Genomic DNA, 26,373 nt, shown 5'->3' on the forward strand with positions numbered 1-26,373 from the left:
CCTAAGGCAGGTCCCAGCTCAATCATAATTGTGTCCCATGTGTCCCTAATACCTGCCAGCAATGCTGGCATCCTGGCCCTGATACGCACCTGCTACAGAGAAATTGTTCAGGGGGGGTAGGGTCTGGTCGGGGGCCTCAGGTCTCTCTTTATACCCAATAAAAGATCCATCACTCTTCAGAAGGAAGTACCGGGGCCTCCAGGTCTTGATGTATTCACCTGAAATCAAGGCAGGAGGAGAAAGGTCAGGGCAAGGTTAAATAGTGTCCCAGCAGGCAGGCAGCCCAGGATGACAGTGACTCACAAGGGTACCACATTGGGAGGAAGGTAGATGAGAGGCTCTCCCAAGGGAACCTTGGAGGTAGCACCTGCTGACGCAGGCTGGGGCACTGCATCGGACCCAAGTGATCCACAGGTCATGCCTGGCAGAAAGTTACCTGCAACAGTGTCCCAGGGTAACACCATCTTAGCATATATGGCAGTAGCAAGCTACTGGTGCCAACGTGGATTGTCCTAAGGGATGCTTAGGGCTCTAAACACTCAAATCCCACAGGCTGATATTCATCAACACAGCCATGTAGGGGATCAGATGTCAAACACTGCCCGACCCTCGAAGCATCCCTTGATCCCTTTTGTTTCTCCTAACTGAATACTCAAGTCCCCTGCTTATGGTCACATACTCACATCCAACACTCTCCAATGACCAGTTAAAAGGTTGCTGAAAACTAAAATGGCATTTAAGCCAGGCATGGTGGCACATGCCTTTAATCCCAGCACTCAGGAAGCTGAGGTAGGCAGATCTCTGAGTCTAAGGCTAGCCTGGTCTACAGAGCGAGTTCCAGGACAGTCAGGGCTACGCAGAAAAACCCTGTCTTGAAACAGGTAAAAATAAATATAAAAAGTAAAACAACATGAAAAAGCATATTCCAGGTAAAAATAAATATAAAAAGTAAAACAACATGAAAAAGCATATTCCACATATACATATATCCAGAGCTACACTCTAACAGTCAAAGAAGGAAGAGAGGGCTGAGAAGACGGCTCGGAGTTAAGAGGGCTTGCTGCTGCCACCAGCATGAGAAGAAGAGTATGGGCCCCCAGGACTCTTACTGAGGTCAGGTACAGCTTCATGGATCCTGTAGCCTAACACTGGGGAAGGATGGGAGGCAGAGACAGGAGATGGCTGGGGTTTGCCGGCTGCCAGTCTTACCAAAACCCAGCAAGGTTCAGTAAGAGACCCTGTCTCAAAGAGTAAGACAGTGAGTGACAGAGCAGGACACCTGGTGACCTCTCTGCACACCTACACACACACACACACACACCCACACCCACACACACACCCACACGGTAAAAAGAACCGACTCCCAGAGTTGTCTTCTGACACAGACACCATGGCACGTTTTTTTTTTTTTTTTTTTTTTTTGGTTCTTTTTTTTTGAGCTGGGGATCGAACCCAGGGCCTTGCACTTCCTAGGCAAGCACTCTACCACTGAGCTAAATCCCCAACCCCATGGCACACGTTTATTTATTTTATGTTTTTAGTTTTAAAATTTCTTTATTCTATATGTGAACGTGAATTCTATGCCTGCATGGATATATCTACACCATGTGCATGCTAGGTCCCTGCAGAGGCCAGAAATCTCTTGGACTGGAGTTGCACATAGTTTTGGCCACAATGTAGATGCTTGGAATCCAATCTGGGTTCTCTGCAAGAACAAAGTACTCTCAGCCATTGAGCCATCTCCCCAGCCCAATAAGTGCTTTTTAAAAGGTGAAACAACCCAAATGCCCACTATTAACTTCCTGGACCCATATCATGTAAAGTGGAACCTTCTAGTTCTTTGGAAAGTTAGTTATGTCAAATGATGTTTGCTGGGGCACACAGGTAAAAGGATGTCCTGCTAAAGCAAACTTGTGAAAGAATGTTTTCCTGAAGCAGGCACAGGTGAAGGATGTTTTCATGTAATAAACACATGAAAGGACCGGAGATGAAGGAATATAAATGTGACCCCACAGACAGTGGGAGACCAGCAAGCACTGGGCATCGGTTTGCTCTGCTCTGTCTTGCTATTCTTTGACAACGACAGGCACGTATTGGTTCACCTTACATAGTGTTGTTGAGCTCAACTTGTGGTAACACCGCCATTGAGAGAACTCTGCCAAGAACTGCTCCTGAGGTTCCTGCAGCAGCTCGCTGCCTCCGTGGCCTCACCTCAGGCCAGCTGGTGAGCCTGGTGGTTTCTTCAGGATTGAACTACAGCTGCCTGGTGTCTGCCTGCTGAAAGACTGGACTGTAGCTACTGGTTCGTGCCTGGCATCTGCCCGCCCAGAGGCCTGGTCTGCAGCTGCTGAGTCGTATTTGGTGTTTGCTGTGGGACTGAACTGCCGCCCAAGAAGACAGAGCTCACCCCCAAAGAACCATTGCTGAACAGGTCCACTTCCCCCATATCCTAATAACGTCTCTCTTCCATTACCTCTGCTGGATGGTGGGCTAGAGGAGAGGTTGAACACTTATTAAAAGTAGGTTGCGGGGCTGGAGAGATGGCTCAGCGGTTAAGAGCACTGTCTGCTCTTCCAGAGGTCCTGAGTTCAATTCCCAGCAACCACATGGTGGCTCACAACCATCTATAATCAGGTCTGGTGCCCTCTTCTGGCCTGCAGGTGCATACATGCAGGCAGAAAGCTGTATGATGTATACATAATAAATAAATAAATGTTTAAAAAAAATTTAAAAAAAAAAAAGTAGGTTGCAAAAAATTTTTGCCTAAATGATGGGCTACTATTTGGTCAGAGAAAGAAATGACAGACTGCTGCTCCATTCTATGGATGCACACAACCAAAATTCTTCCATTCCAGTGTGGCTACACTGTGACGCTCATGGAAATTAGGAGTGTCATGCTTCTAATTTATGACATGTTTTCCTAAAATGACAAGAACCCTGCCTGACTGCCTATCTACCTATCTATATCTATCTATCATTCTATGCCCATTTATATAAAATGTCCAAAACTCTCTGGAGATAAAAGGCGGATTAGAGGTTGCCTGGGGTTGCCTGGAGATGGGACTGTGAGGAGCCAATGTGAGAAAGATTCCTTTCGGGTGGTAAAACTGTCTAAAACTGAAAGACCGGTATGAACTCACAGTTGCAATCGCAGCACTAGGAAGGCTGAGGAAGAAAGATTGCTGGAAGTTCCAGGGCCACCCTGGGCTACATAGGGAACTCCAGGGCTCCTAGTCTAGAGTGAGACCAAAAAGACCAAATAGTCTAAAACTGACTGCAATAACAGCTGTACTGAGACGGCAGAGGCAGGACAGCCTCAGGAATCTGAGGCCAGCCTGCACAACACAGGGACAGCTTGTTTCTGAAGAAACAGGAAAACTGTACATACGACCAAGTAAACATACGCTTCCGCTACCAGCCAGGGCCTCTGTCTTCCAGTCATTTGCTAAATGTCAAACACAAAGGAAAGGGGAAGATGGGAGGCACCAATATTTGTTCTCCAGGCCTTTCAGGAAATGCAGAGTTGCTCCTTGGCCACATGTATGGGAATATACAACAAAAGCGGTAGTGCAGACATCAAAGGCATGGATAGTATTCACAAAGGAACAGCCCACAAAAGTTACCATGGTAAAACTGGAAGCGTCCACAATGGCACCCAGCACACTGCTGGCACTGCTACAAACAAGCAAGCTCAGGGCAGGAGGGTTGCCAGGAGAATTAATGTGGGTATTGAGCATATGATGCACTCTAAAAGCTGACGGCTTCCTGAACCAAATGCAAGAAGATGATCAGAGAAAGAAGGAAGCCAAAAAGAGAGGTTCTGGGGTTCAATGGACATGCCAACCTGCTCCCCAACCCCACCCCAAAGGCCTATGGTGGAAAGGAGTCCAAACTGATGAACTCCCTATGCATTCAGCTTATTAGATATGAGATAAAAAGAAGATGACGCTAAACTGGAAAAATAAAAGTGGCTGAGCGTGTGGAGTCAGTCAGTGACTGCAGAGAGGTACCTGATGGAGTGCTGCACCTTCACCACTGCGTACTCAACTCCTGGGAACAGAATGGATCAATGTGACAAGGGCAATAAAAAAGGCTATGCTGCTGCCACTGTCACAAAGCAGAGACTGCAGGGTTCCCTGAGGACAGGAGCCATACCAGGATGTCCGTTTTCACCAATGCTAAGCAAAGTGATTATCTGTTGATGATGGACTGACCTCCATTCTACAAAGTAGTTGAACTGTCACTTAGTTCTAAGGACACACATTTTTTTTTTTTGACCAAAAATATAAAAGACATTCACACTGAAAAGGAAGAAGTAGTGAAATTATCTTTATTTGTGGGAAACAAGAGCCTACAAAGTAAAAACCACAGAAGAATCCAAACAAAGCGGGGATGTAGCTCGGCCGGTCCAGCACTTCCCTAGACGTAAGAAGCCTGGGTACCAGCCTCAGCACTACATCATCCAGGCATGGGGATGGAAGCAGGAAGACCAGGGGTTCACTATCATCCTCAGCCTCACAGCAAGTCCATGCATGGCTTTGGCTTACTTAGAATGGGGAGCCAGGGGGGAAGAGCATGGTGGCATGTGACTCAATGTCCCAGCTACTAAAGGCTGAGTGAGGTAGGAGAATTGTGTGAGGCAGTGTTCCAGGCCACCCTAGGCAACATAGCAAAATGCGGACAGCAACAATGGGAGCAACAGGAGGTTGTGACAGAGAGGGGAAGGGAAAAAGGCAGGCAGGCAGGCAGGCAGGCAGGCAGGCAGGCAGGCAGGCAGGCAGGCAGGCAGGCAGACTGGCAGACTCGCAGGCTAGCTGACCAGCCAGGTATAGTTGTGCACACCTGTAAGCCTAGCATAGAGAAGGCTAAGACAGGAGGATCACCATGAGCTCAAGGCCAGATGGTGGTATACCACTGAGCAGGAGGGGCTAAGGCAGTAAGATTACCAAGCATTAAAGGCTAACCAGGGCTACATGACAAGACCTTATTTCAAAAGCAAAGAAAACTGGGCATGATGGTCTATATCTGCCTCGAGTTCAAGGTCATTCTGGGCTACATGGTGAGTTCCAGGCAGGCCTGGACTGCATAACAAGAGATCTGGTTTAAAAACAACAACAAAAGCACAAAAACAAACCCCCAATAATCATGAGCGCCAATAGACACCACACAACTCAGGGGTGTTTCCAAACAACAAACCAAAAAGGAAATTAAGAACACAATTCTGGAGCTAGAGAGATAGCTCAGCAGTTAAAATGGGTTGTTCTTGCAAGACTTGGGTTCAGTTCCCAGCACCCACGTGGAGAAATACAACCACCAGTAACTCCAGTTCTTTTTCCTTTTTAAGAATTATTTACTTTATATGAGTACACTGTAGCTGTCTTCAGACACACCAGAAGAGGGCATCGGATCCCATTACAGATGGTTGTGAGCCACCATGTGGTTGCTGGGAATTGAACTCAGGTCCTCTGGAAGAGCAGTCAGTGCTCTTAGCCGCTGAGCCATCTCTCCAGCCCTTAACTCTAATTCTTGGGACACAGTACACTCTTCTGGCTTCTGTGGACATCAGGCACACTCATGGTGCACTTCTACTCATGCAGGCAAAATACATTTTAAAAGTGTGTGTGTGTGTGTGTAGGTAAGCACAGATAAAGTGTACACACACACACACACACACACACACACACACACACACACACACACACACACACACACACACAATTTTGGGGGGCTGGAGAGATGGCTCAGCAACTAAGATCACTGTCCGCTCTTCCAGAGAACCCGAGTTGGATTCCCAGCAACCACATGGCGTCTTACAATGGTATGAAACTGCAGTTCCGGGGGATCTGTAGGTACTGCATGTGCATAGCACACAGACATGCATGCAGCCACAATACCTATAAAAAATGAGTTAAGATTTTTGTTTGTTTTCTTGTTTTGTTTTCTGAGACAGAGTTTCTGTCCTGGATCTCAATTTGTAGGCCAGGCTAGGCTCAAACTCGAGAGATGCACCAGCCTCTGCTTCCCAACCGCTGAAATAAAGGCGTGTGCCACCACATACCAGCTGAATAAAAAGTTTTCAAAAAGAAACAAAAACTTAAAAATTCTATCCTGATTAGTTTCCTGTAAACATGACACAAGCTAGGGTCATCTGGGAAAACCAAACCTCAATTGAGAAAATGCTTCCATCAACTCTATGGGTCACGTTCTTAATTAATGATTGATGTAAGAGGGCCATACCACTAGGGGTTGTGTCCCCCCGGGCAGCTAGTCCTGGCTTGTGTGAAAACATAGGCTGTGGCAGGGCACGTCTTTAATCCCAGCACTTAGGAGGCAGAGGTGGCAGGCAGATCTCTGAGTTCCAGGCCAGCCAGGGCTGCACAGAGAGACCCCTGTAGAGATTTCCTAGCACCTAAACCTAGCCGGTGATAGGGTTGAGTCTTCCAATTCATGAATATTGGATGCCATGGAGTCTATTTAATTTCTCCTGTCAATTTAAAGATGATTATTGTGTGTGTGTGGGGGTGTGCATGCCATGGCACACAGGGAGAGGTCACAGAACAACATTTTGGAGTCAGTTCTTTCCTTCCACCTTCGTGCAGACTCTGAGGACTGGATCAGGCCATCAGGCTTCTGTGGTAAGCTATTCGCCCGGGAGCCCGTGTAGTGCAGTCTCCTGGGCCCTCCGTGTAGTGCGGCCTCCTCTTCCTTGGCTGAACCCGTCCTATGGATTTCATTTGTTTACTTGTGTGCGCCACCTCGCCCAGTGAAAAGCCAATTCCTAAATTCATGAGGAACTGCAAGGGACCCCAGAGCCAAGCTGAGCTCATTTGTTCAAAGACTCACATTTCTCAGTTTTAGAACTTACCACAGCTGCAGTCACTGCAACATCTGCGCACAGCCAAACATGCACCGCAGCAGGGCAGACACCACACCACAACAAAGCACTTCCAGCCCATGCATGCAGGGAGGGATACTGGGCCAGCTGGATTCCACCTCACTATTCAACACACACACAGTTCTAGTTTAAATCAATACTTATAGAATGCATAGGATTCCATCTTTGTCACCTCAGATTTAGTTGTAAGTGACACCAAAAGCCAAAGCTCCAAATTTCCTGCGTGACAGGATACTAACAGGAAGTGGAGACTACCCAAGAATAGACCTGTAAGCCATCCCCAGTGGAATGTTTATGTACGTTGCAGTGGTCATGGCGTCTCTTCACACAGTAAGACCCTAACTAAGACACGCACCTGAACACCTATTTGGCCATAAGAAGGAATAAGAGGCAGGAGAGATGGCCGTGGTTCAAAGTGCTTCCCACTCTTGCAGAGGACGCAGGTAGGGCTCCTAGAACCAGCTCTGGGCAGCCTGCAATCTCTGGTAACTGAAACTCTACAAGGTCTGACACCCTCTTCTGGCCTCCATGGGCACTCACATACACACGCATGCATGCAGACCCACAGACAACAGACACACATTAAAAAATAAACCTTAGGAAAAAAGGAACGCAGGATTGACACGAGGAATAAGACAGAAACGGTATGGCTCCAGTCTTGTGATGTGTCTGGAGCAGGTGAGTCCACAAGGACAGGAAGCAGCAATGGCTGCCAGGAGCTGGGCGCAAGAGGTGGCCTCAAGGACTGACTAGTGGACTCCAGGTTTCCTCCTGGATAATCAAGTGTTTTGGAACTTTAGAGAAACATGGTTACCATAAATGTATTAAATGTCACTCAATTATACAAGTTAAAAAAGTTTATTTCATATTATGGGAATTTCACCTTGATTGAAAAAAAAAGTTAGAAAAACTCGATCCAGGGCTGGGACTCGGAGCACTTGTTAACGTGTACAGGCCCTGCGCAGGACCCACAACACACCTTACTCTAAAGAGAGCAGCAACAAAACACCCGGAAAGCAGCAGCTACAGCTTGGGTGGGGCACGGCATGGGGTGCCGAAGACTGTCTTGCTGTTTCTTTATCTGGACACCCGTGGTATCGGCAAGGCTGAGCTAATGACCCTGGCACTTATCTGTGGTGTTTCACACTTTAGCAACAAGAAGCCTACAGGGAAAGGAAAAAAATTCTCATAATCTAATCCTTACAGTCAAATGAGAAAACAGAGTCAGAGAGCCTCACTGTCCTGGCAAGATCCATAGCTCTAGCTCTCTGGAATGGCTGGCACTAGAGTTCGGAGCTCACGCTCTGACCACTATGCCATCTGCCTCCACCTCCACGCCAGCAGGGGAGACAGAGTGTTCTGCTATAGGTGGTGGTGACGTGCTAAAGTCAAGTCACAAATAGGACCCGTGGCAGTCACAGCCTCCAGTCAGTCATATCCTCAGACCCTGCTGAGTATGAGGTAGCATACCGCAGGCCAGGTCTTGAGCACAGTCAAGTTCAGTATCAGAGGGCCAGGGTCCCACTTTAGCTCTGCACCCTTGTGCCAAGGCCTCTGGCAATCACTGTCACTGCTAGTCGACCCTGAGAGGGCATCCATGAAAACTCAACAACACAGGCTTGCCTGGGCACAGCCTGAGACCTGACAGACTGGGAATAACCAGTACAGTGACCAACCATTCTAACCACCAGGAGTGGGAATGGATTAGCACAGATGCCCTGTTATTCGGTGGCAACAGAGCCCTGGTTCTACCAGCCAGCCAGCACTCAGATGATCGCAGTGCACCTGTACGCACACATTGTGTATTCAAAGCAGGTGAGCCAGACAACAGACAAGCGCAGGCCAGGAGCCAAGTCAACTGAGCCCTTACCACAAAACCAGACATGAAGCCCTAGAAGGAGCCAGAGCCAAGACCTGTTTTGTCAGCTAAGTCTGGTCTACAGACAAGCCCCCACCACTCATCACCACTCTAGACACCTCCCCACATCCTAACACCTTAACCCAGGAAGTCTAGGGAACCTCCAGCCAAGGGACAGCAGTCCGACAGCCTGGCACACCCTAGCACAGCTGCCAGTACATGCGATCCCAATCACTCACTGGGCGGTCGCTTGCTGAGCACCTACCTGTATGTGAGACATTTCTTGAGGCAATGAAGACACCACAGTAAACATAACACATGACAGTCCTGCCCAAAGGGTTCTGACATCAGACACCTGGATTGTTGTTAACTCACCTTACAGACTCAGAACAACCATGTATAGTATAGCACACTCCTACAATCCTAGCACTAGGGAGGCTGAGGCAGGAGGATGTCAGAATGGAATGCTGACATCAGCCTGGGGTACCAAAGTAAAATCCCATTTCAAAATACCAAAAAGAAAGACCCAAGACAGGCAGCACAGCTTACCCAGTGTCACATCAAGGCCAAGTGGCAGAGCCAAGGTCAGAATCTGTCAGGTGTCCATATTTGGATGGCTGCACTTGACAGTCTCAAACTCAGGGCTCGCTCTGAAGGGCTGGGCTGCTGTGAAGGCAGCAGGAAATGGGGTTTCCTCTACTGTTCTGCTGGCCCTAAGCAGCATCCTGTTCCCTGTGACTGCTGGTGTCTGTGGCCAGGGATGGCAGGACAGGTTGACATCACCCTCTGTTATTCAAATGTGCCCCTCACTCCCCTCAGGATGCCCTGGTTTACCCCTGTTCTTCCAGGAAACCAACCCAACCACCAGACGCAGCATGGCTCCCTGCTGCAAGGCTCACAGCCTCCTTCCTCTTCGCTTGACTTTATTCCACAGCACAGACCATGCCGCCACTGGACACCAAGGCCTGCCTGGACACCTAATCTCCTCCAGGATGTGACATGTCACCACAAAGATGGGATCCTGCCTGGCTAGCTCACTCCTGTGTCTCCAGGATCTAGAGAGGCTCTCAGCACACAGGAGCCACTCTATGAATTAAGCACTGAGTGAATGAATGGAAGTGTCTGTGGACCAGCTTCCTCAGGCCTGGCACACGCGCACGCACACACGCGCGTGTGCGCGCACACACACACACACACACATACACACACACACACACACACATACACACACACACCCCTCCGAGGAGAAGGTCCCTGAAGGTCAACAGTGGCAAAGTCAACTCCTCAGTGCATTCTGCTTCCTTACCTGTTTCCCAATGTCACATGGCATCTGGTGCAAGGCACAGAGGACCCTGGGCTCTCAAGGTCTACTCTTCTTTATCTATGACCTCACCAGGGCCTCTGCTTCCTACCACACAACTAAGTCCCTGCTGGCTCTCAACACCTCAGGCTTCCGGTCACCTGTAAGGGCACGGCTGGCAGGGCTTATTGAGTCTGCTCTGCCCAGCTTTCACCTCACTCTGCTCCAGCTGCAGTGTTCCTAGAAACACCAAGCACAAGCAAGCCTCAGGGCTTTTGTCCTGTCTGCCCCTCCCCTGGGACACCTTTTTCAGGAGATTCTGTAGCTCTTTCTCAAGGTATCTCTCTCTGCAGGCTCTGCTCCCTGTCACCTCCTCAGAGTGCCTCCCCATGAGCCTGTCTCTCTACTCAGCCCCTTGACCTGATTCACATGGCACCTCTCACCACCTAACACTGTGCACCTCCATTTACTGTGTTACCACTCCCAGCAGAACATGGCCTCTATAAGGTCCCAGTATTTGATAAATAAATGTTGAATATCGCCTGGCTGAGTTCCGTGTGACTACTGTCTAGACATTGGTTTCTTTACCTATGAGATGGGAGCATGAATGAAATCTCCACACAGATGCAGAGCCTGAAACCTTATCTGGGCTCATTCAGGGTATCCAGCTAGGGCGACAGGGCTGGGGCACCGGGTGCTAGAAGAGAGCAGGACGCAAGGCGGAGATGCATAATCTGCTGAGTAAAAGTGAACCCTTACCACGTTTGTGGAGCCAGCCTTCTTTGATGACAGATACCTCATTCATGGTGGCAGCATTAACACGCTGTCACCTAGCTTGAGAGAGCTCAGGGCAGCAGGACATGCAGGAGGCTCCTCCGATACAGTATAGTCTACAAGAAACAAGAGAGGAGCTGTGAGGGTGGGAGGGATGCGCCCTGCCCCATCCTGGGTTCTGAGGCAAGCCCTTTGGCTCCGTAGCTTGCCAGACAGTGGGTATAGTCAGGGAGCCGGGGGGAGTTCTTCTCTTGGGGCCCAGTCCTGAGAAACACGGGGTCCTAAGAGTCAGATATGCCCAGGCTATACACCGAAGCTATTCTTTCCTTCCCACCTATGGCTGGACAGGAAGAGAACCAGGTAGCCACAGCTCCGCCCCCTGCCTCGCCCCAATGCCCCAGCACTGAGGTAACCGAGGATGAATCAGACATCCCTGGGCACCAGGGTGTGCTCAAAGCTACCAGCATCTGCCTACCCCCAAGACAGACTCATGCATGCACTCATTTCTTTCCAAATCAACCTGCCACAGTAAGCAAACTCCTGCTTCCCCCAAGTACAGCGACATCCATGGCACCCCCCAACCCCAGTGATCTCCGTGTTCCCACCAGAAGAGTCACGAAAATGCAAGTCTCAAAAGCTCTGGCAGCCTGGCGGAACCTCCTGCACATACTTGTATGGGGCCTAGAGTTGTCCTGGGGTTTGACCAAGGTCCTGGTTCCTTCTCCAAGACCTGCATCTGTCCTCAGGAACTAACAGCCAACAGACTAACAGACGCCGAAGCTGCTGCTGAGTTTCAAGTTCCCCGAGCAGAGGGGAGGAGGACGCCTGTGGTCAGTCGCCAGCTGGGCCCTTACCTGGAAGCCTGGGCCTGCACAGGGGCCATGGAGCCCAAAGTGCCTTATGCCTGCCTCTCCCAGCCCAGGGTTATTTGCGGACAGCAGGTCAGGAGCTACAGAGGCCCCTGGAGAAGTGGCAGCTGGCTCTAGGGACAGCATGGGCATCAGCTTTCTCTCGTGCCCCAGGGGAGCGGGTGGGCTGGACACAGTACTGCCTGGCATGTGACAGTGGCAGGCTGCCCAGGCCCTGGGCAAAAGGAAGGGAGGTAAGTGGGAGGAAGCAAAGGAAAGGCAAGGTGGCCAAAGACAGGGAGGGCAGGAGGGTGTGAACTCACAAGACGGACTCCAGGCTGAAGAGGAAATGACGGAGTGTGGGGCCAAACAGCAACAATGGGCTCCCCCAAACACAGGAGCCCTAAACATTCACCAAGGTCAGCCTCCCCACTCCCTCTCTAAGGCTGTTAAGGCTGGCTAGCAGGATCCTATTCCACATCCTCTGGGCCTTACCTCCCTGTCCCCGACTCAGTAGCCAAAGACCCTCAAAAATGCGTCAGTCTTAAGCCAAGCATGATGACGCATGGCTTTAATTTCAGAACTTGCAAGGCAGGCAGGCAGATCTCTGAGTTGGAGGCCAAACTGGTCTACAAAGTGAGTTCCAGGACAGCTAAACAAACAAACAAACAAACAAACAAACAAGGACTGTCCTTCCTCAACTCAAAATCATCCATGGCTTCCCAAGTCCTTGGCAAAAATGCCCAAGTCCCCAGTTTGGCACTCAAGGCTATACAGACCTGCCACCACTCTCATTCCTGCGCTGTCCACTCACCCACCCTGCACACTGTCTGCTCAGGCTCCTCCCCACTCAGGCCTTTCCCATGTTCCTCAGTCTTTTTCTCATCCTTTCATCTACATCTGACCTTGTCCTTCTATGTCCAAACCCTTCACAGCTCCCCAGTGCACTTAGGAAACAGAACAACACCCCCCGCCCCCATACCAACCAGGCCTCAGGAGTGGTTCCTGAACCAAGAAAGCAAGGGCATGTTATCAGGACAGTGACTGCCCAGCCCTCCGGCCTCTCTCCCTCCTTGGGGGCCTCAGTGAAGCAGTGCGTGCTCAGGTTTCAACCTCCAAGGCTGCAGTAGGTACAGCTATAGACCTTTCCGGCAAACTCCACCACACCCACCAATACTACTCAAGTGGGCCGCCCGCCCGGCACTGACACTGTCAAGCAATGAATGAGCTGATTCTCGCCAACAAGCCAAAGTTACAAACACCTGAACTCAGCCTCGCCCACCAATCTCCCCTGTGTGTGTCCTGGGTGCCAGATACTCAAGAACATCACTAAGACACAGCCATGGGCCTCACAAAACTCACATTCTGAAGGGAAGATAGAACCACCACCCCCAACACACACACACACACACACACACACACACACACACACACACACACACACACACACACACACGCCAATGTCAAGGGGGGGAGAGGTGCTGAGAATAATGAGGAGGAACTAGCAGGGAATGGGCTCTGGACAGTGCACAGAGCGTGTGAGCAAAGCCTCAGGAACCAAAGAGTGAACAGAGCAGTACACGGAAAGACTTTCAAACAGGAAAGTTGAAAATGGAAAAGCTCTATGGCGGGAGCAGGATGCAGAGAAAGCAAGAGACACTGCTCAGGGTCTAGGGTTAAGGCCCCCAAAACAAAACCTAAACTGTTCCCAGCTCTGGGTCAGTTGTGAATACTTCCTAGTGAGCTGGGTAGGGAGCGAATGAAGAGGCCAAAGCAATGGTGCCTCTTGGAGCCCTGAGACCCAGCAACCGTACTACAGCCCTAGAGTGAGCCTGCTGGTGTCTACTGCACAGCCCTCCCCACAGCTACTGCTGTTCACAGCCAGGTGAAGGCAGCCAGGTGTGGCTAAGAATGTCAGGGTTTCAGAGTTGAGGGCCACTGCCAGCCTGGCGGTCTCAGGCAGGGCAGTGGAGCTCCCAATACCCACGAGAGGAGCTATAGCATGCCCAAGTGAGAGCAGAGACTCAGCGAAGGGAAGCCATTTACCTTGGGTCTCCCAGCTGAGTGGTAGGGGCCCTGGCCACAGCTCCACACACCAGAGCCACTTTTTATAGTCTCGTTTCAGCAACTAAGAAGTCAGCAGCAGCTCAGGCAGTCAAGAGCAGGGGGAGGAATTGGAAGATCCCCTGCGTCCTGCCTGGCTCCAGCCGTCCTCCCACTAAGGGTGGCGCCTCAGCCGAGGTGTCTGTGACGCAGTCCTGCGGTGATGAAATTCCAGGCAGCACAGCCAAGCAGATGGCCTGTTCACTGAGGAGCTGCAGGCTGAGGACACTCAGAAGGGGCACGGAGACCTGCCTGTGGAACTCAAGAGCACATGGAGACCTGTCTGTCCTGACTGCCCTTCTGCAGCACACGGCAGGGAGCTACTGTCTCCATCGCACACTAGCTGCTGCTTCCCAGAATGTCCACACTGAGTGTGCAGAGGGCTGGAGCTGGGACCGCAGCTGGTGACTAAACGTGTGCCGCCTGGGAGGCAAGGTGAACAGAACAGGGTCCCTCAAAGGAAAGGCTGCCTAAACAAGAAACACACCAATCTCAGGAGTTAGGAAGACAGACGGTGATTGATACCACCTGCCTGGGAGAGCGAGACCTCAAAAACTCCCAATGCTAAGTGTGGCCTACTGTAGGAATGCAAAATGGTGAGGTCTACGTGAAAATTATCAGTAACAATTAAAAGTCAGTACTTGTCTACCCAAACCCAGGAATTTCCTTCCCAATGGCCACCCTTGCCCTCAGCACTTCTATGCCGTGTGTTCCTCTGAGCATATGGGCATTCTCAACACCACCGACTTGTATGAAAATGTTGTGAGCTGTAGACCAGCTAAGAGCAGACTGCAGCTACTGAAAAATAGATCCATCCCACCCTACCTGGCCCCCAGGGCCTGAATTCCACAGATACTGTCAATGCCACACTGTTTGTCTGAGTTTTCTTTCTGAGCAGTTCCTCCTCTAAGAGGTAAGGCCTGGATTGGCAAGGAGTGACAGAATTTGGAACAAAATGGGGTAGAGGCTTCCACTGTCACTGCCTCAGCAGGACTCTGGAGTGTCTGGAAGGAGCTCCTCACTAATGCTGCCACAGAGAAGTGCAGATCCCTGCCACGCTCCTGCCTGAGTCCATCTGTGAGTCTGGCAGAGAAAGCAGGCCATTGAGGGGTGAGAGGCCACAGACAGCTGCAGAGGGGAACTGAGCTCGTTCTGAGCTGTTTCCACATATGTTCAGCTCATGGGTTTTCTTTTCCTCCAGAAATGGGCACTCAAGCTAGGGTGTTGTGCATACTAGGCAAGCTCTCTATCCATCGATAAGCCATACCCAAACCTTCCTTCTAACTCCTAGAAGCACGGTCTCAAGTTATCTACACTGGCCCAGAACTTACTCTATAGCCCAAGAGGGACTGAATTTGCAATCCTCTTGGCTCTGCCTCTTGAGTAGATGGGCTTACAAGTCTGTGGAATTACAGCCATTCCATATTTTTATCAAGCACCCACTGTGTGCACAATACAGCAAGCCCAAGTTATAACTGGGTCCAGTGATAACTGGGACAGGCAAGAATCCCAGCTTTTCCCCTGCTGACTTAAGGGGTCTGGAAGGCTTCTCAAAGTGGTATGAGCAGAGCCTAGCCTGTGCCCTGTGGTTCCCTTCCCTAAAGAAGTAGGGGCCACTGAGGTGTTTTGTGTGTCTCAGAAGCTAAGCACCACTGGAATGGAAGGCCTCTGAAGAAATGAATGGGGCCGGTGCGTGCCTCACAAAAGGGTTTGAGAGAGGATAGAAGGGCTCTGGCTTTAGTGATCACAAGTCCCAAAGTGGAGGGCAGACCGATGTAGATAGTGTTGGGATCTACACAAATCTCACAGCCTAAGTCCAGAGAACCTTGTTTTGTAGAACTTAGTTTGTTCTCTAGGCTGCCCATCTAGGACAAGGTGGACCCTACTCTGCTCCTCTGGCCCATGAACTCTGCCGCTCAGGTCCTTGGTGTCATGTATTAATTACCTCTCATATCTGAACCAAGAGCTGTGATATCTGGCTTCTAAGGGACTTCTGAATACCACTGAGGATACAGTACATGAGCTAAACAGATGGAAAGACAGTGTTTTAAAGACAATTCTATATGCGTGCATATCCGTGTGTGTGGATAAATGCGGGTATGTGTGCACACTGTATGTAAAGGCCAGAGGACAGCCTTGCATACAGTGTTCAGGAACTGTCCACCTTCCTTTAAGACAGTCTCTCACTGGACTGGGGTTCACAGTGCACAGTGAACCCCAAGGATCTGCCTGTCTCTAGACCCCAAGCGCTGTCTTGGGATTGAGTTCAGGTCCTTCTATTTTACCAAGTGAACCATATACCTATCCCTAAAAACAACTTAAAACAATGTTACTGAGTGATACATTAGTCTGTGGTACCTATGCACTCAGCAACATTTTGGGGTGTGTGTGTGTGTGTGTGTGTGTGTGTGTGTGTGTGTGTGCGCGCGCGCACGCGCGCGCATGTGTTTAAACAACCTTAAAATGTAGCCCAGGCTGGCCCCAAACCTCAGTGCAGCCTTAGTCTTCTAGATGCTGGGATTACCACTGTCTGTACGCACATTTGGCTCTCAGCCACTGCGTAAACAGAGTAAATCTCACCAGTTGTACTTAGAAGCCTTTGGGGACCATCTCTAATCACCTCTCCTCCCTGCCCAGAGCTGACCACACATGTAAATTCACTCCTATAGCCAAGATACAGCAGAGCTGGGATTGAAGCCTAGGTCCTCCTTACCTTGGTCAGGCCTTCCTAGATGGGAAGGTGAAACAAGCACTTTTCTGGGGGAGGGGGAGACTCGTGCTTGGGCAGCCCAGAGACCCAAGTCGGGCTCTCCCACACCATCTCAACTCCCAAACTGGGATTCTTCTGTATGGTGAGTAGTAACATTTTGTGATAGAGTGCAAAGAAAGGCACCTTCTCAAATGCAGCAAACCACAAAGGGTCAAACAGAGCCATGTGGTCACAAGGGAGCACTATCAGCTGTTCCCTTGGGGGATGCACGCGTCCTCCCACTCTGGCCTTCAGTCCTCCTTGATCTCAGTACAGTTGCACAAGAGCGATCGGTCCCTCACCAGCAAGTATAGCTGGCCTGCCCTGAAAGATATTTCTGGTTTGGTTTCTTTTTCTGGGTCTCCTGTCCTTTGTCTCCTGCGTTTTAGCACCATGGCCCTTTGTATTTGGACATTTTCATTAGTTACAAGTTGTCTTCTGAATTCCATGTGCATAACATGCACATGTATGTATGCACACAGACACACACAGAAATACTGTGCCAAAGCTAGGCCTGGTGGCACAGGCCTATAATCCCAGATCACCTAAGGCTTCGGCCAGAAGAGTACAAGCTCCAGGCCTTCCCGTGTGACAGAGAGTTCAAGTCCTGCCTTAAACTTACTGAGACCCAGTCTCAAAATAAAAACCACCAAGAGAGTTAAGGGGAATGGCTCAGTAGTAGCATGCTTGCCTAGCATATGGGGGTCCTGGATCCCATCCCAGTTTAAGAAAAAAAGGGGGAGGGAAAGAAAGATTGCTATACATAGAATTTTCATGTATTTTAAAACAAGGTCTCATTATGTTAGATAGTCCGAACTGGCTTGAACACCTTAATTTAGTGAAGGCCTTTTAGAAAATCAGATACAAGGTCAGTGGAGATCCAGTTCCGAGCCTGAGTGCCCAAGGAGGCAGGTGCGTAAGTGTAGCACACACAGAAACAGGACTCAGAAAGAACGGTGCTAACAGAGCTCCAGGTGCAGGATCAAGGCGGCCTTGGGATCCAAACTGAAGGCTTCCTAAGCGGCAGCTGCAGTGGTCAGGTATCATTCTTCTCCCTCTGGTGGGTGGAGACACTGGGTATTTCTGAACTTATAAAAGTTTACCTACTCCACCTCCTTGGTGAAATGGTGGCTTTAAAAAGACTTGACTTTCTTCATCCGCACACATCCCCCACCCACCCATCTGTCCCCTGAAGTAGGTAGGATTGAAGGCAGGATGAAGGTGTGGGCAGCTGCCAGAGACTGGGACAAGAATAAGCCCAGAACAGATTTCCTTGTCTTCTCTACCACCTCCCCCAACACACGCACCTTCCCCTCACTGAACCCCCGGAAATCATGTCAAGTATTCTGGTCTGCCTAGCCATGCTCTCCAAAAAACCAAGGACACCAGCTGCACTCAGTGGGCCTCTACAAGCACAGCTGACAGTGCCCAGGGCCTCTCCCAGGCACACGTGAACCATACCGAGGCCCTTACCAAGGCTGTCAGAGACCACCTGCCTCAGCCCTGCCTCAGCCCTGCCTCAGCCCTGCTCTGAGCTGCAGCCTCACCAGACCAACACATGAAACCATCTCTTCTCTGGGTCCCTGGAAGAACCTGCTCTGACCAGGACCTTTGCATGCTGTTTTCCCAGCTAGGATGCTGCTGTTCACTGTGCTCTCTCAGCCCAACCCTCCATCTTCAGGGAAACCTTCCTTGATGGCTCCTCCCAAGATGAGAACATGACACTCAGCCTGCCCCTCCCCTCAGAAAATGGACCTCTTAGTTGCCTCTGGCAATATGGCCTCTGGGGACTCAGGATCTGAACAAGGTAGGGACAGAGTCTATCCTAGTCCGCACTGTTTCCAGCCCTAAGCACTACCCATCACAGGGCCAGATTTAGAACTTTAAATAATTCCAGGAGGCTAACAACTAGACCCAGAGCTTTTGTGCTCCAGACTCCCAGGTGGAGGTGAAAACAAACATCTCACATTCACTGGATCCCGAAAATGGTGTCCACCGTGCCAGCACTGGCACTAAGGATTTCTCTGTGACCAAACAGAACCCCTGCTGTGGGAGGAGAAGGCAAACTAAATAGGTAAATTATATAGCACATTCAAGGTGTCCAGAATCTTGGAGAAAGGCAGTATACATGAAAGAGAGAGGTCACAGAAAGGCTCACAGAGATGGTAACATCTGAGCAAAACTGTGACCCAGACAAGCCACAGGAAGAAGAGCATGGCTGGCAGGACCTGAGCTCTGAGGTGAGTGAGGCAGGCCTGGCATCTCTGAAGGCTTTGGTTCTCCCTGGGAAAGAGATGGAGACCTGTGGGCCTGAGACGGCAGGGTGAGGGCTGTATCCCAGCCTCGTTCCCACTGGTCCCAACACTCACACCGTGTGCCTCACTTGGGGACCATAGGAACCATATCTGATACAAAAGAAGTCAAGGTGGGAGGTAGAGCACCAACAGCTAGACAGCTAAAATACATAGAGTCCAAGAGACTAGACTTCTGCCATTGGACCCCAGACCTGCAACTCCCTCTGCCTTTGCTCCCAAAAGACTGAGCCATCGCTCTTCTCACATTGCTCCCTACCATACCAAGGCCAGTACTGTCTCAGACCCCTGCAGACATCAGCACACTTAGGCACACAAGCACATGCGCACCACAGCAGGCCTCTAACGGGCTGCCCGCTTCGTCATCACCACTCCTCCCCTGGTCTCCCACCTGTGCTCTAAGCAGCCTAGTGCTTGGAGGGTACCAGGAACAAACCAGCAGGGGCTTGTTTGCACGTTGCAAGTTATTTGGGGGAGTACTCCCAAAATGCTGGTACAAGCCAACATGAGTCCTGATGGGTAAGTGGTGCCACCTTCCCCATTATGCAGATAAGCAGGCCAAGGCCAGAACCTAAACTGGGAACACAAATCACAGAGGACAAGGCACTGAACCAGTGCAGGAAACATCTGTCCTTAAAGTAGAAGAAACCCACCCAACTTCTGCATTGGCAGAACGAGTGCAGGGAACACCTAGACACTGAACGCCTGAGCTGGAGTACTGAGGAGCCATGTTTCCCTTCCTAACTGTAATCACAGCGTAACTGTAATCAATCCATAACACCTGGAGCCTGAGGCGAGAGGAGGGTGGGCAGGGCTCTCTGGCCAAGAAGGCATCATGGTGCCTGACTAGAAGCCCCATCCATGCCCATCCCTCCTCCCAGGACACAGGCATGCGAGGTGGCAGGCCTCAGTGAATCTTCTTGTACCCCTTCCAGGGGGGCTACCTAGGGCTCTTCTGGACATCTGCTCCCTTGTCTGTAAGCTAGGACTAAGCACCACCAGGACTAAGACTGTGCTTATGTTACCACAAAGACAATTTTTCAGACAGGGTATGGTAACAGTCAGGAAACTGAAGCAGGGGCAATCTCTGTGGTTCTGTGAGAACCCCTTACTCAGGGAATTTTAGGCTAGCCGGGCCTATTTATTGAGACCCTGTCTTGAAAGAGACAGACAGATGTTTTTACATGCCTGTGCCATGGCACTCCTAATGAGGTATGCTCATTAAGGTGTACAGCTGGGGATGTGACTCGCCTGAGGAAAATGGCAGCTTTTATACAAAGCCCAATTGTGAGATCCAGGACCATCTGGAACCCTAGTAAGGGCCAGGGAAGTGGCTTATTAGCAGTGACTGGGGTCAGGATGAAATCCTAAAGATGACTCACAGCATGCCTATATTAAGTTTTTCTTTGTTTTTTTGAGATAGGGTTAATTCTGTATAATAACAGCCTCAGCTCTCCTGGGACTCTGTAGACCAACCAGGCTGCTCTTGAACTCAGAGATGTGCCTGCCTCTGCCTCCCAAGTGCTGGGATTAAAAGTGTGTGCCATCACAGCCTGCTAAGTTGTTGAAAATAAAATACCATGTAAATGAAAATGCATTAGCTGAAGAACAGAGACCACTCTAGGCACTCTCCAAGGCCTCTGGATCTGCACCCGCCAGCCTGGAGGCCCTAAGAGAGCCCATGTATAAAACAGATTATGGTCAGTTCTACGCCTTCCCATCTCCCACCCATTCAGGCCACTACCTGAACCCCATCCAGCCTCTCCTCATATGAAGCCCTGACTCCTCACTTCCAAGTTCTTGCCTTGTCTCCTTGACTACTCCTCAGCTCCAGCCACCCTAGCCAACTCTGCTGAGCTCAACCTCCCAACCTTGCCCAGCCTACCTACCCCTTCTGACTTCTCATCTCTCTCCTCAGAGCATCCTAAGACCAGTTCCCTTCCCAGACCATAGTGTGCTTAGACTGGGCGCTCTCCCAGGAACAAGAACCGTACATGGCATAGGAAGGGCTCAATAAAACTTACCGAGATAGTGGAATATAAAAATAAGCCAACCAGGCATTGCAGTACACATTTAATTCCAGCACTCAGAAGGCAAAGGCAGGTAAGTATTTCTGTGAGTCAGAGGCCAGCTTAGTCTACAGAGTAAGTTCCAGGCCTGACAGACAGACAGACAGACAGACACACAGAAGAGAGACAGACAGACAGACAGACAGACATATCAAGCTTGTTTTTATTGTTTCTACCAGGTATAATGATATACACCTGTAATGTCAAAATTTGGAAGAAAGAGATAGGTCCATCAACAAAACTTCATGATCAGCCAGGGTTATACAGGGAATTCCTGTCTCAGAACAAAACAAACAAAAACCTCACATAGCTAGGCATGATGGTATATGCCTGTAACATCAGCACTGGGAAGACTGAGCCAAGAGAACGATGAGTTTCAGATAGCCCAAGCTACACTACAAGATCCTGTCTCAAAAATCAGGGCTGAGAAAACGCTCAGAGGATAGAAGCATTTGCTCTGCAAGTACAAGAGTCGGGGCCGGAATCCCCAGCCACCACAGAAAAAGCCAGGCAGAGTGCTGGAGAGATGGTTCAGCAGTTAAAGAGCATTAGCTGCTCTTGCAAAGGTTCCCAGCACTCAGAGCAGTTCACAACCATTGTGACTCTAGTTCCAGGGGACCTGACCCTGTTTTCTGGCCGCCAAAGGCATAAGGCACACATATGGTACACAGAAAGATACGTAGGCAAAATACTTAGATACATAGAATTTCAAGTTTGCAACCCCAGCATTGAGGGGTAGGAACAAGAAGATTCTCCAGAGCTCACGGAGCAGCCAGCCTAGCTGAAACAGCAAGTTTCAGGTACAGTGAAAGATCTTGTCTCAAGGCAGTAAGGCAGCAAATTACAAAAGACCTGACATGGGCACCCAAAACACTCAAGTGAATGCACCACACACAACCAATGTATCATTGTGTGCCTCAGTGTCTCACCCACTAAGTGGAAGTAAGAGCCCTCCCCACGCCCCAGGATGCCAAACATGAACAGAGTGCTAGTGCACAGGGCACACACAGGAGCTCAATGTAAGCCAGCACCATAGCTTATCAGGGCCCAGGCTCCCAAAACTTCCACCCCGAACCCACTCCTCCAGTCCACAAGCACAGGCTGCTCACTCTAGAGTCCTTCTCTGCTCTCAGGTGCCACAAACCACAGCAGCAAGAGCCCAGTCATCAGGTACCTTCTCAACAGGCTGGTACTTTCTTACACACTAGCTTCCTGAAGCCTCCCATGACCCTGCAGCAACATTTCCAAGTTTAACTGAACAAATTCACCTCAGAGAATGAACCCAGATGCACAGAGCTCCACAGCAACCTCAAAATGCTAGAATCGGGGCTGGGGATTTAGCTCAGTGGTAGAGCGCTTACCTAGGAAGCGCAAGGCCCTGGGTTCGGTCCCCAGCTCCGGAAAAAAAAAAAAAGCTAGAATCAGGGCTCTCCCTCAGCGTTTAATCATAGCTGAGAAGGAGCCCTGATTCTGGGAAGAGATGAGCAGTGGCAGCTGCCCCATGGCTTTCAGGAAGCCATCGAGGTGGCAAATGGAGAAAGGCTTGGATTTCTGGCCTCACCCTCAGAAACAACATCTGTAGATGAGCTTCCTTGCTAGGCTGCTGAGCTCCAGGAACTTGCCGAAGGGACCTCGGACATGGAGTCTCTCCTTGGCCAGCCCAGCTTGCTGTTCTCGCACAGCCCACCCAGAGCACAGGCCGTCGTGGGTGCCGAGCTGCCGAGCTGGCAGTGGGTCCTGCCCCAAAGGACCAGGCTGAGATCCCACCCTGCAGTCCTCCCACACTAGCGTCCTCCCTCCCTCTTGGTCCTGCTCCTAGGCTGTCTCCCTGGGCTGGGCCTCTCACTGCTTGGCTGGCTGTCCATAAGAGTCTGCCACGGAACCACCCCATCATGCAGCCCGGAGGCCCAGAGGCTGAGGGCCTTTTGCACATAGCTCTGGGAAGCTAGAGAGGCCCACAGAAGGGCAATCCTGTGTTCTCCTGAGGCCTGACTGAGATCAACCACAGAAGATGCCTCTTCCCACCCCCCATCCCTGGGATCTGTGTAGACCCCCAAGAGGTTCACTCTCTCCAGACCAAGCCTTAGAAAACACCAGGGTGTTTTCTATGCCCTAAGTCTTAGAGATGAAGCCTGTAGGCCAGACTAAAAGATATTCTCATTTAGGCCACTGCTTAGTGGCCTTTGTGCTGACGGGACCCCTGGAGTAACCATACAAACATAGCATCCAATTCCCTTCTACTTGAGGGCCTCACACAGGCACTGGGGCTTTCAGGGGGGATTAGGGGACAGCCAGAGACAATTCCTTTCATCCTCAAGGTTTCCATCACGATACTCTAGGATGAGCCCCCATGTCAGTCTTATGGGAAGATTCGCCTTGACCTCTAATCAAAACCAAATAGGGTCATCCCGTTCCTTTCCCTAACTTCCATTTATCTTGCCCTGATAACACCAACCTTGACCTGCTATGCTGTCCTCATTCTACTAGAAGGTAAGGTCCAAGACCCTGTTCCATCCAGCCTTTGGAGCTAACTGGAGAAGTAGTAGGCAGACTGTGGCCAGGACCCTTCCTGTCAGTGTGACAGCCATTCACACCATTACTTAGCAACAGCATCTGGCTAGGCTATTGAGAGGTGCAGAGACAAGTCAGCCTATTGAGTCCCCACCTCGATCCCTAAATGGACCAGCCACGGCCCTGGGGAACACAGTGTGAAACCACAGAAGAGGGAGGCAACCAGTGAGTCTCCACCAAAGCAGTTGTAGGGCAGTTATTCTCTCAAGGGGGAAGTGGGAGGCCTGTGAAACAGTGCCTGGCCCTAGGCAGAAGCTTGAAAACCTCCAAGGCCAAAGTCACCACCCAACTGAGTGAATCCTCAGACTCCAAATTCCTTCCCAGGCTGAGGAAGCAGCACACACCCCATCCCCTGGCCACCAGCACTCACCCAATCATTCAGGCCTCTCCCTGTGGTACATCCCTACCCCTCATCAAGCCCATCCTCCTTCCACACCCCCACACTGTGGTCTCCCTGCTGCTCCCAGGCTGGCCTGTCTTACCCACATGCCTGTCCTGCCTTCCCTGCCACTACATCTAAAGAAGCTCCTGATGGCCTCCACAGCCTCACCCAAATTCACCACCTAACAGCTAACCCATTCCTTGCTTACCCTCCTGTTGGTCTCCTTCAGCTCCACAAAGGACTTCTGTTTTGTAAACAGGGCGTTACTATGTAGTCCTGGTTCATCTGGAACTTACTATGTAGATCAGACTGGCCTGGAACCCACAGAGTCCCACCAGAATCTGTCTCCTCAGTGCTGGGATCAAAGACATGCTGTACAGCATGGGACAGAACTGGGACCTTGTCAGTACCCTAGCATCTTCACCTGATGCAACATCCTGCCCACTGCCAGCCTTCCCACCACTCAGTGGCTGAGGGAGGGATTTAGAAAAAGCATACAAAACAAAGCCAAATCAGGAGTGTGGGAAGGATCTACAATTTGTACCGAGGTGCACTTGTTAGCTGACTTGACTGTGTATCACCTTGTCTCTACATCTGGGAAAGAAGCTAACATCAGCCCTACTTTCCTCCTGATGTCCTCTGACAAATCTCTACAAACCGGCTAGGGCCCAGAGTCCTAGCAGCAGTAAATGAATTACAATTTGCTGGGCCACACTGACCACACACCAGTCTATCACTTGTGTCAAACACAGAAGGGGCTGCAGTATCTGGCATTATCTTCCCTGGACCCAGGTAAGGCTTTGAGAAGGCTGAAGTACTCACACAAAGCCACAACTAGCACCTGGATGGCTGGATTTGAACTCAGTGCTTAGAACTGCACCATAGCCTTTTTGAAAATTGTATTTATTATTGTATGTGTGTGCATGTGAATTGGGGATATGCCGTGACATGCATGTGTATGACAGAGGACAATTGTGAAGTTGGTTCTTGCCTTCCCCCTTTATGTGGGTTCTGGGGACTGAACATAGGTTGCAAAGTCTGCATAGCAAATGTCTTAACCCACTGAGCCATCCTGTCAGCCCAACCTAACTCTTTACAGAAGCTGGGAACCAGGACACTGACTGTCCGGATGGAGACTGGACAGAGTTGGATGCCTAGGCACCTAACAGAACTAAAGTATGGGATGAATAAGGCAGGTCCCTGAGTCCTGACAGGGTCTGACAGAAGCATCCACTGAGACGTCCTTCCATGGCTTGGCTCCCAAGCTCTCTATCAGTTGTCACTGGCTCCTCCCAGCAGCTGAGGGGGGTGCCTTTCCCAGTCTCCTGCATGCAGGTGAACCCTGTGGCCCCAATCACACAGCCAGAAGGGCTCATCCTCATCCTGCCTCTAACTGGGGTCTAAAGCCATTGGGGTCACCCAATGGCTCTCTTGCTAGCTCCTCCTGTGCCCAGTACACATGTACTTGGGGCTAAAAAATGTCTAACTCAGTTCTGTCCCCAAGTTTCTCCAGAAAAACCTGAAATGCTACAACTGACAAGTACAGGAACATTCAAATCACCCCAGCCTGAGGAAGAAAGCAGATACCCAGAACCAGAGTCAAGTGGGCAGAGACCACTACAGCCTGGGACCTCTTGAACAGAGTATGGTACCAGGGCCTATGTAGTCTGCAGCTAAATTGCAGCCTGGCCTCCAAGGAGTCTGATGCAGACCTGCAAACAAGCACCTTCTCCTTCAGGCTTCAACTTCTGATTTCGCTTGAACAAAAGGAAATAAACACTATATAAAGCCACAAGCTTGGGCACAGAGTCTTTAGTCACACACAGAAGCCACCATGGTTGTGTCTTGGCTGCCTTACCTGTGACCTGGACAGAACATTCCCACCTCACCATTAAGTCTCTAGAAAGTAGACAGACCGATAGGTACGCAACTATAGTATCTGAGAGTTAAATGAAGCCATGTGCAAAAGACCCATCGCACCCCTAGGAAGATGGGAATACTCTCTATCCCGTGCTACCCACTATCACTTGAAATGGGGAGGCCCTGTAACTTGGTTTCCTCAATGAAAAAGGAGAACATGACAACAAAGTCTGCCTCTCCAGGATACAAGACATCCCTCACAGTGTGGGGCACACTGAATGCATTGAGTGAAGGTCAGCCATTGATTTCACAGTCATTACTGTTATTGCTCCTGTTAACTCTACCAGGCAAAATCTCTACAAGCTAATCTTGAGGACTAGAGAAGCACATCCCTGGTGGAGAAAAACCCTAGAGAACACCCACTGCCTGGACCTTTCTCTCTGGGAACCATGCCGCATTGAAGCCAGTCAGCATAGATACCAACGCTGTAGACCAATGGCTATTGTCTGTTCCCTTGACCATATCACCAGACTGGTCAGCTAGGTCAATCAGGGACTGCAGCCAATCCTCCAGGAAATTCAGACCTAGGACAAAGGTTACTGGGCAAGCCAAGATCACAAGCCTGCCTAAGGAGCAAGGACACTGGCCACAC

At 50.3% G+C, this 26,373-nt stretch overlaps 1 protein-coding gene across 3 annotated transcripts in view; it reads right to left on the reverse strand.

Moving 5' to 3' along the window:
• The window catches only part of Akt2 (AKT serine/threonine kinase 2), a 50,471-nt gene that overhangs the window by 22,425 nt on the left and 1,673 nt on the right, over positions 1–26,373 (reverse strand). Inside the window, exons 1-3 of one of the 3 annotated variants that reach the window (XM_032894103.1) lie at positions 13,722–13,842; positions 10,813–10,943; positions 90–218 (exon numbers count right to left, since the gene is read on the reverse strand). In XM_032894103.1, coding sequence (XP_032749994.1) covers positions 90–218; positions 10,813–10,858 — 175 coding nt within the window. In that variant the 5' untranslated portion in view covers positions 10,859–10,943; positions 13,722–13,842. Of the gene's footprint in view, positions 1–89; positions 219–303; positions 394–10,812; positions 10,944–13,721; positions 13,843–26,373 lie in introns of those variants that run through there. The other 2 variants (XM_032894102.1, XM_032894101.1) reach the window with 2 other exon arrangements.

Source organism: Rattus rattus, chromosome 2 (assembly GCF_011064425.1).
Source record: "Rattus rattus isolate New Zealand chromosome 2, Rrattus_CSIRO_v1, whole genome shotgun sequence".
NCBI classification, from domain to species: domain Eukaryota; kingdom Metazoa; phylum Chordata; class Mammalia; order Rodentia; family Muridae; genus Rattus; species Rattus rattus.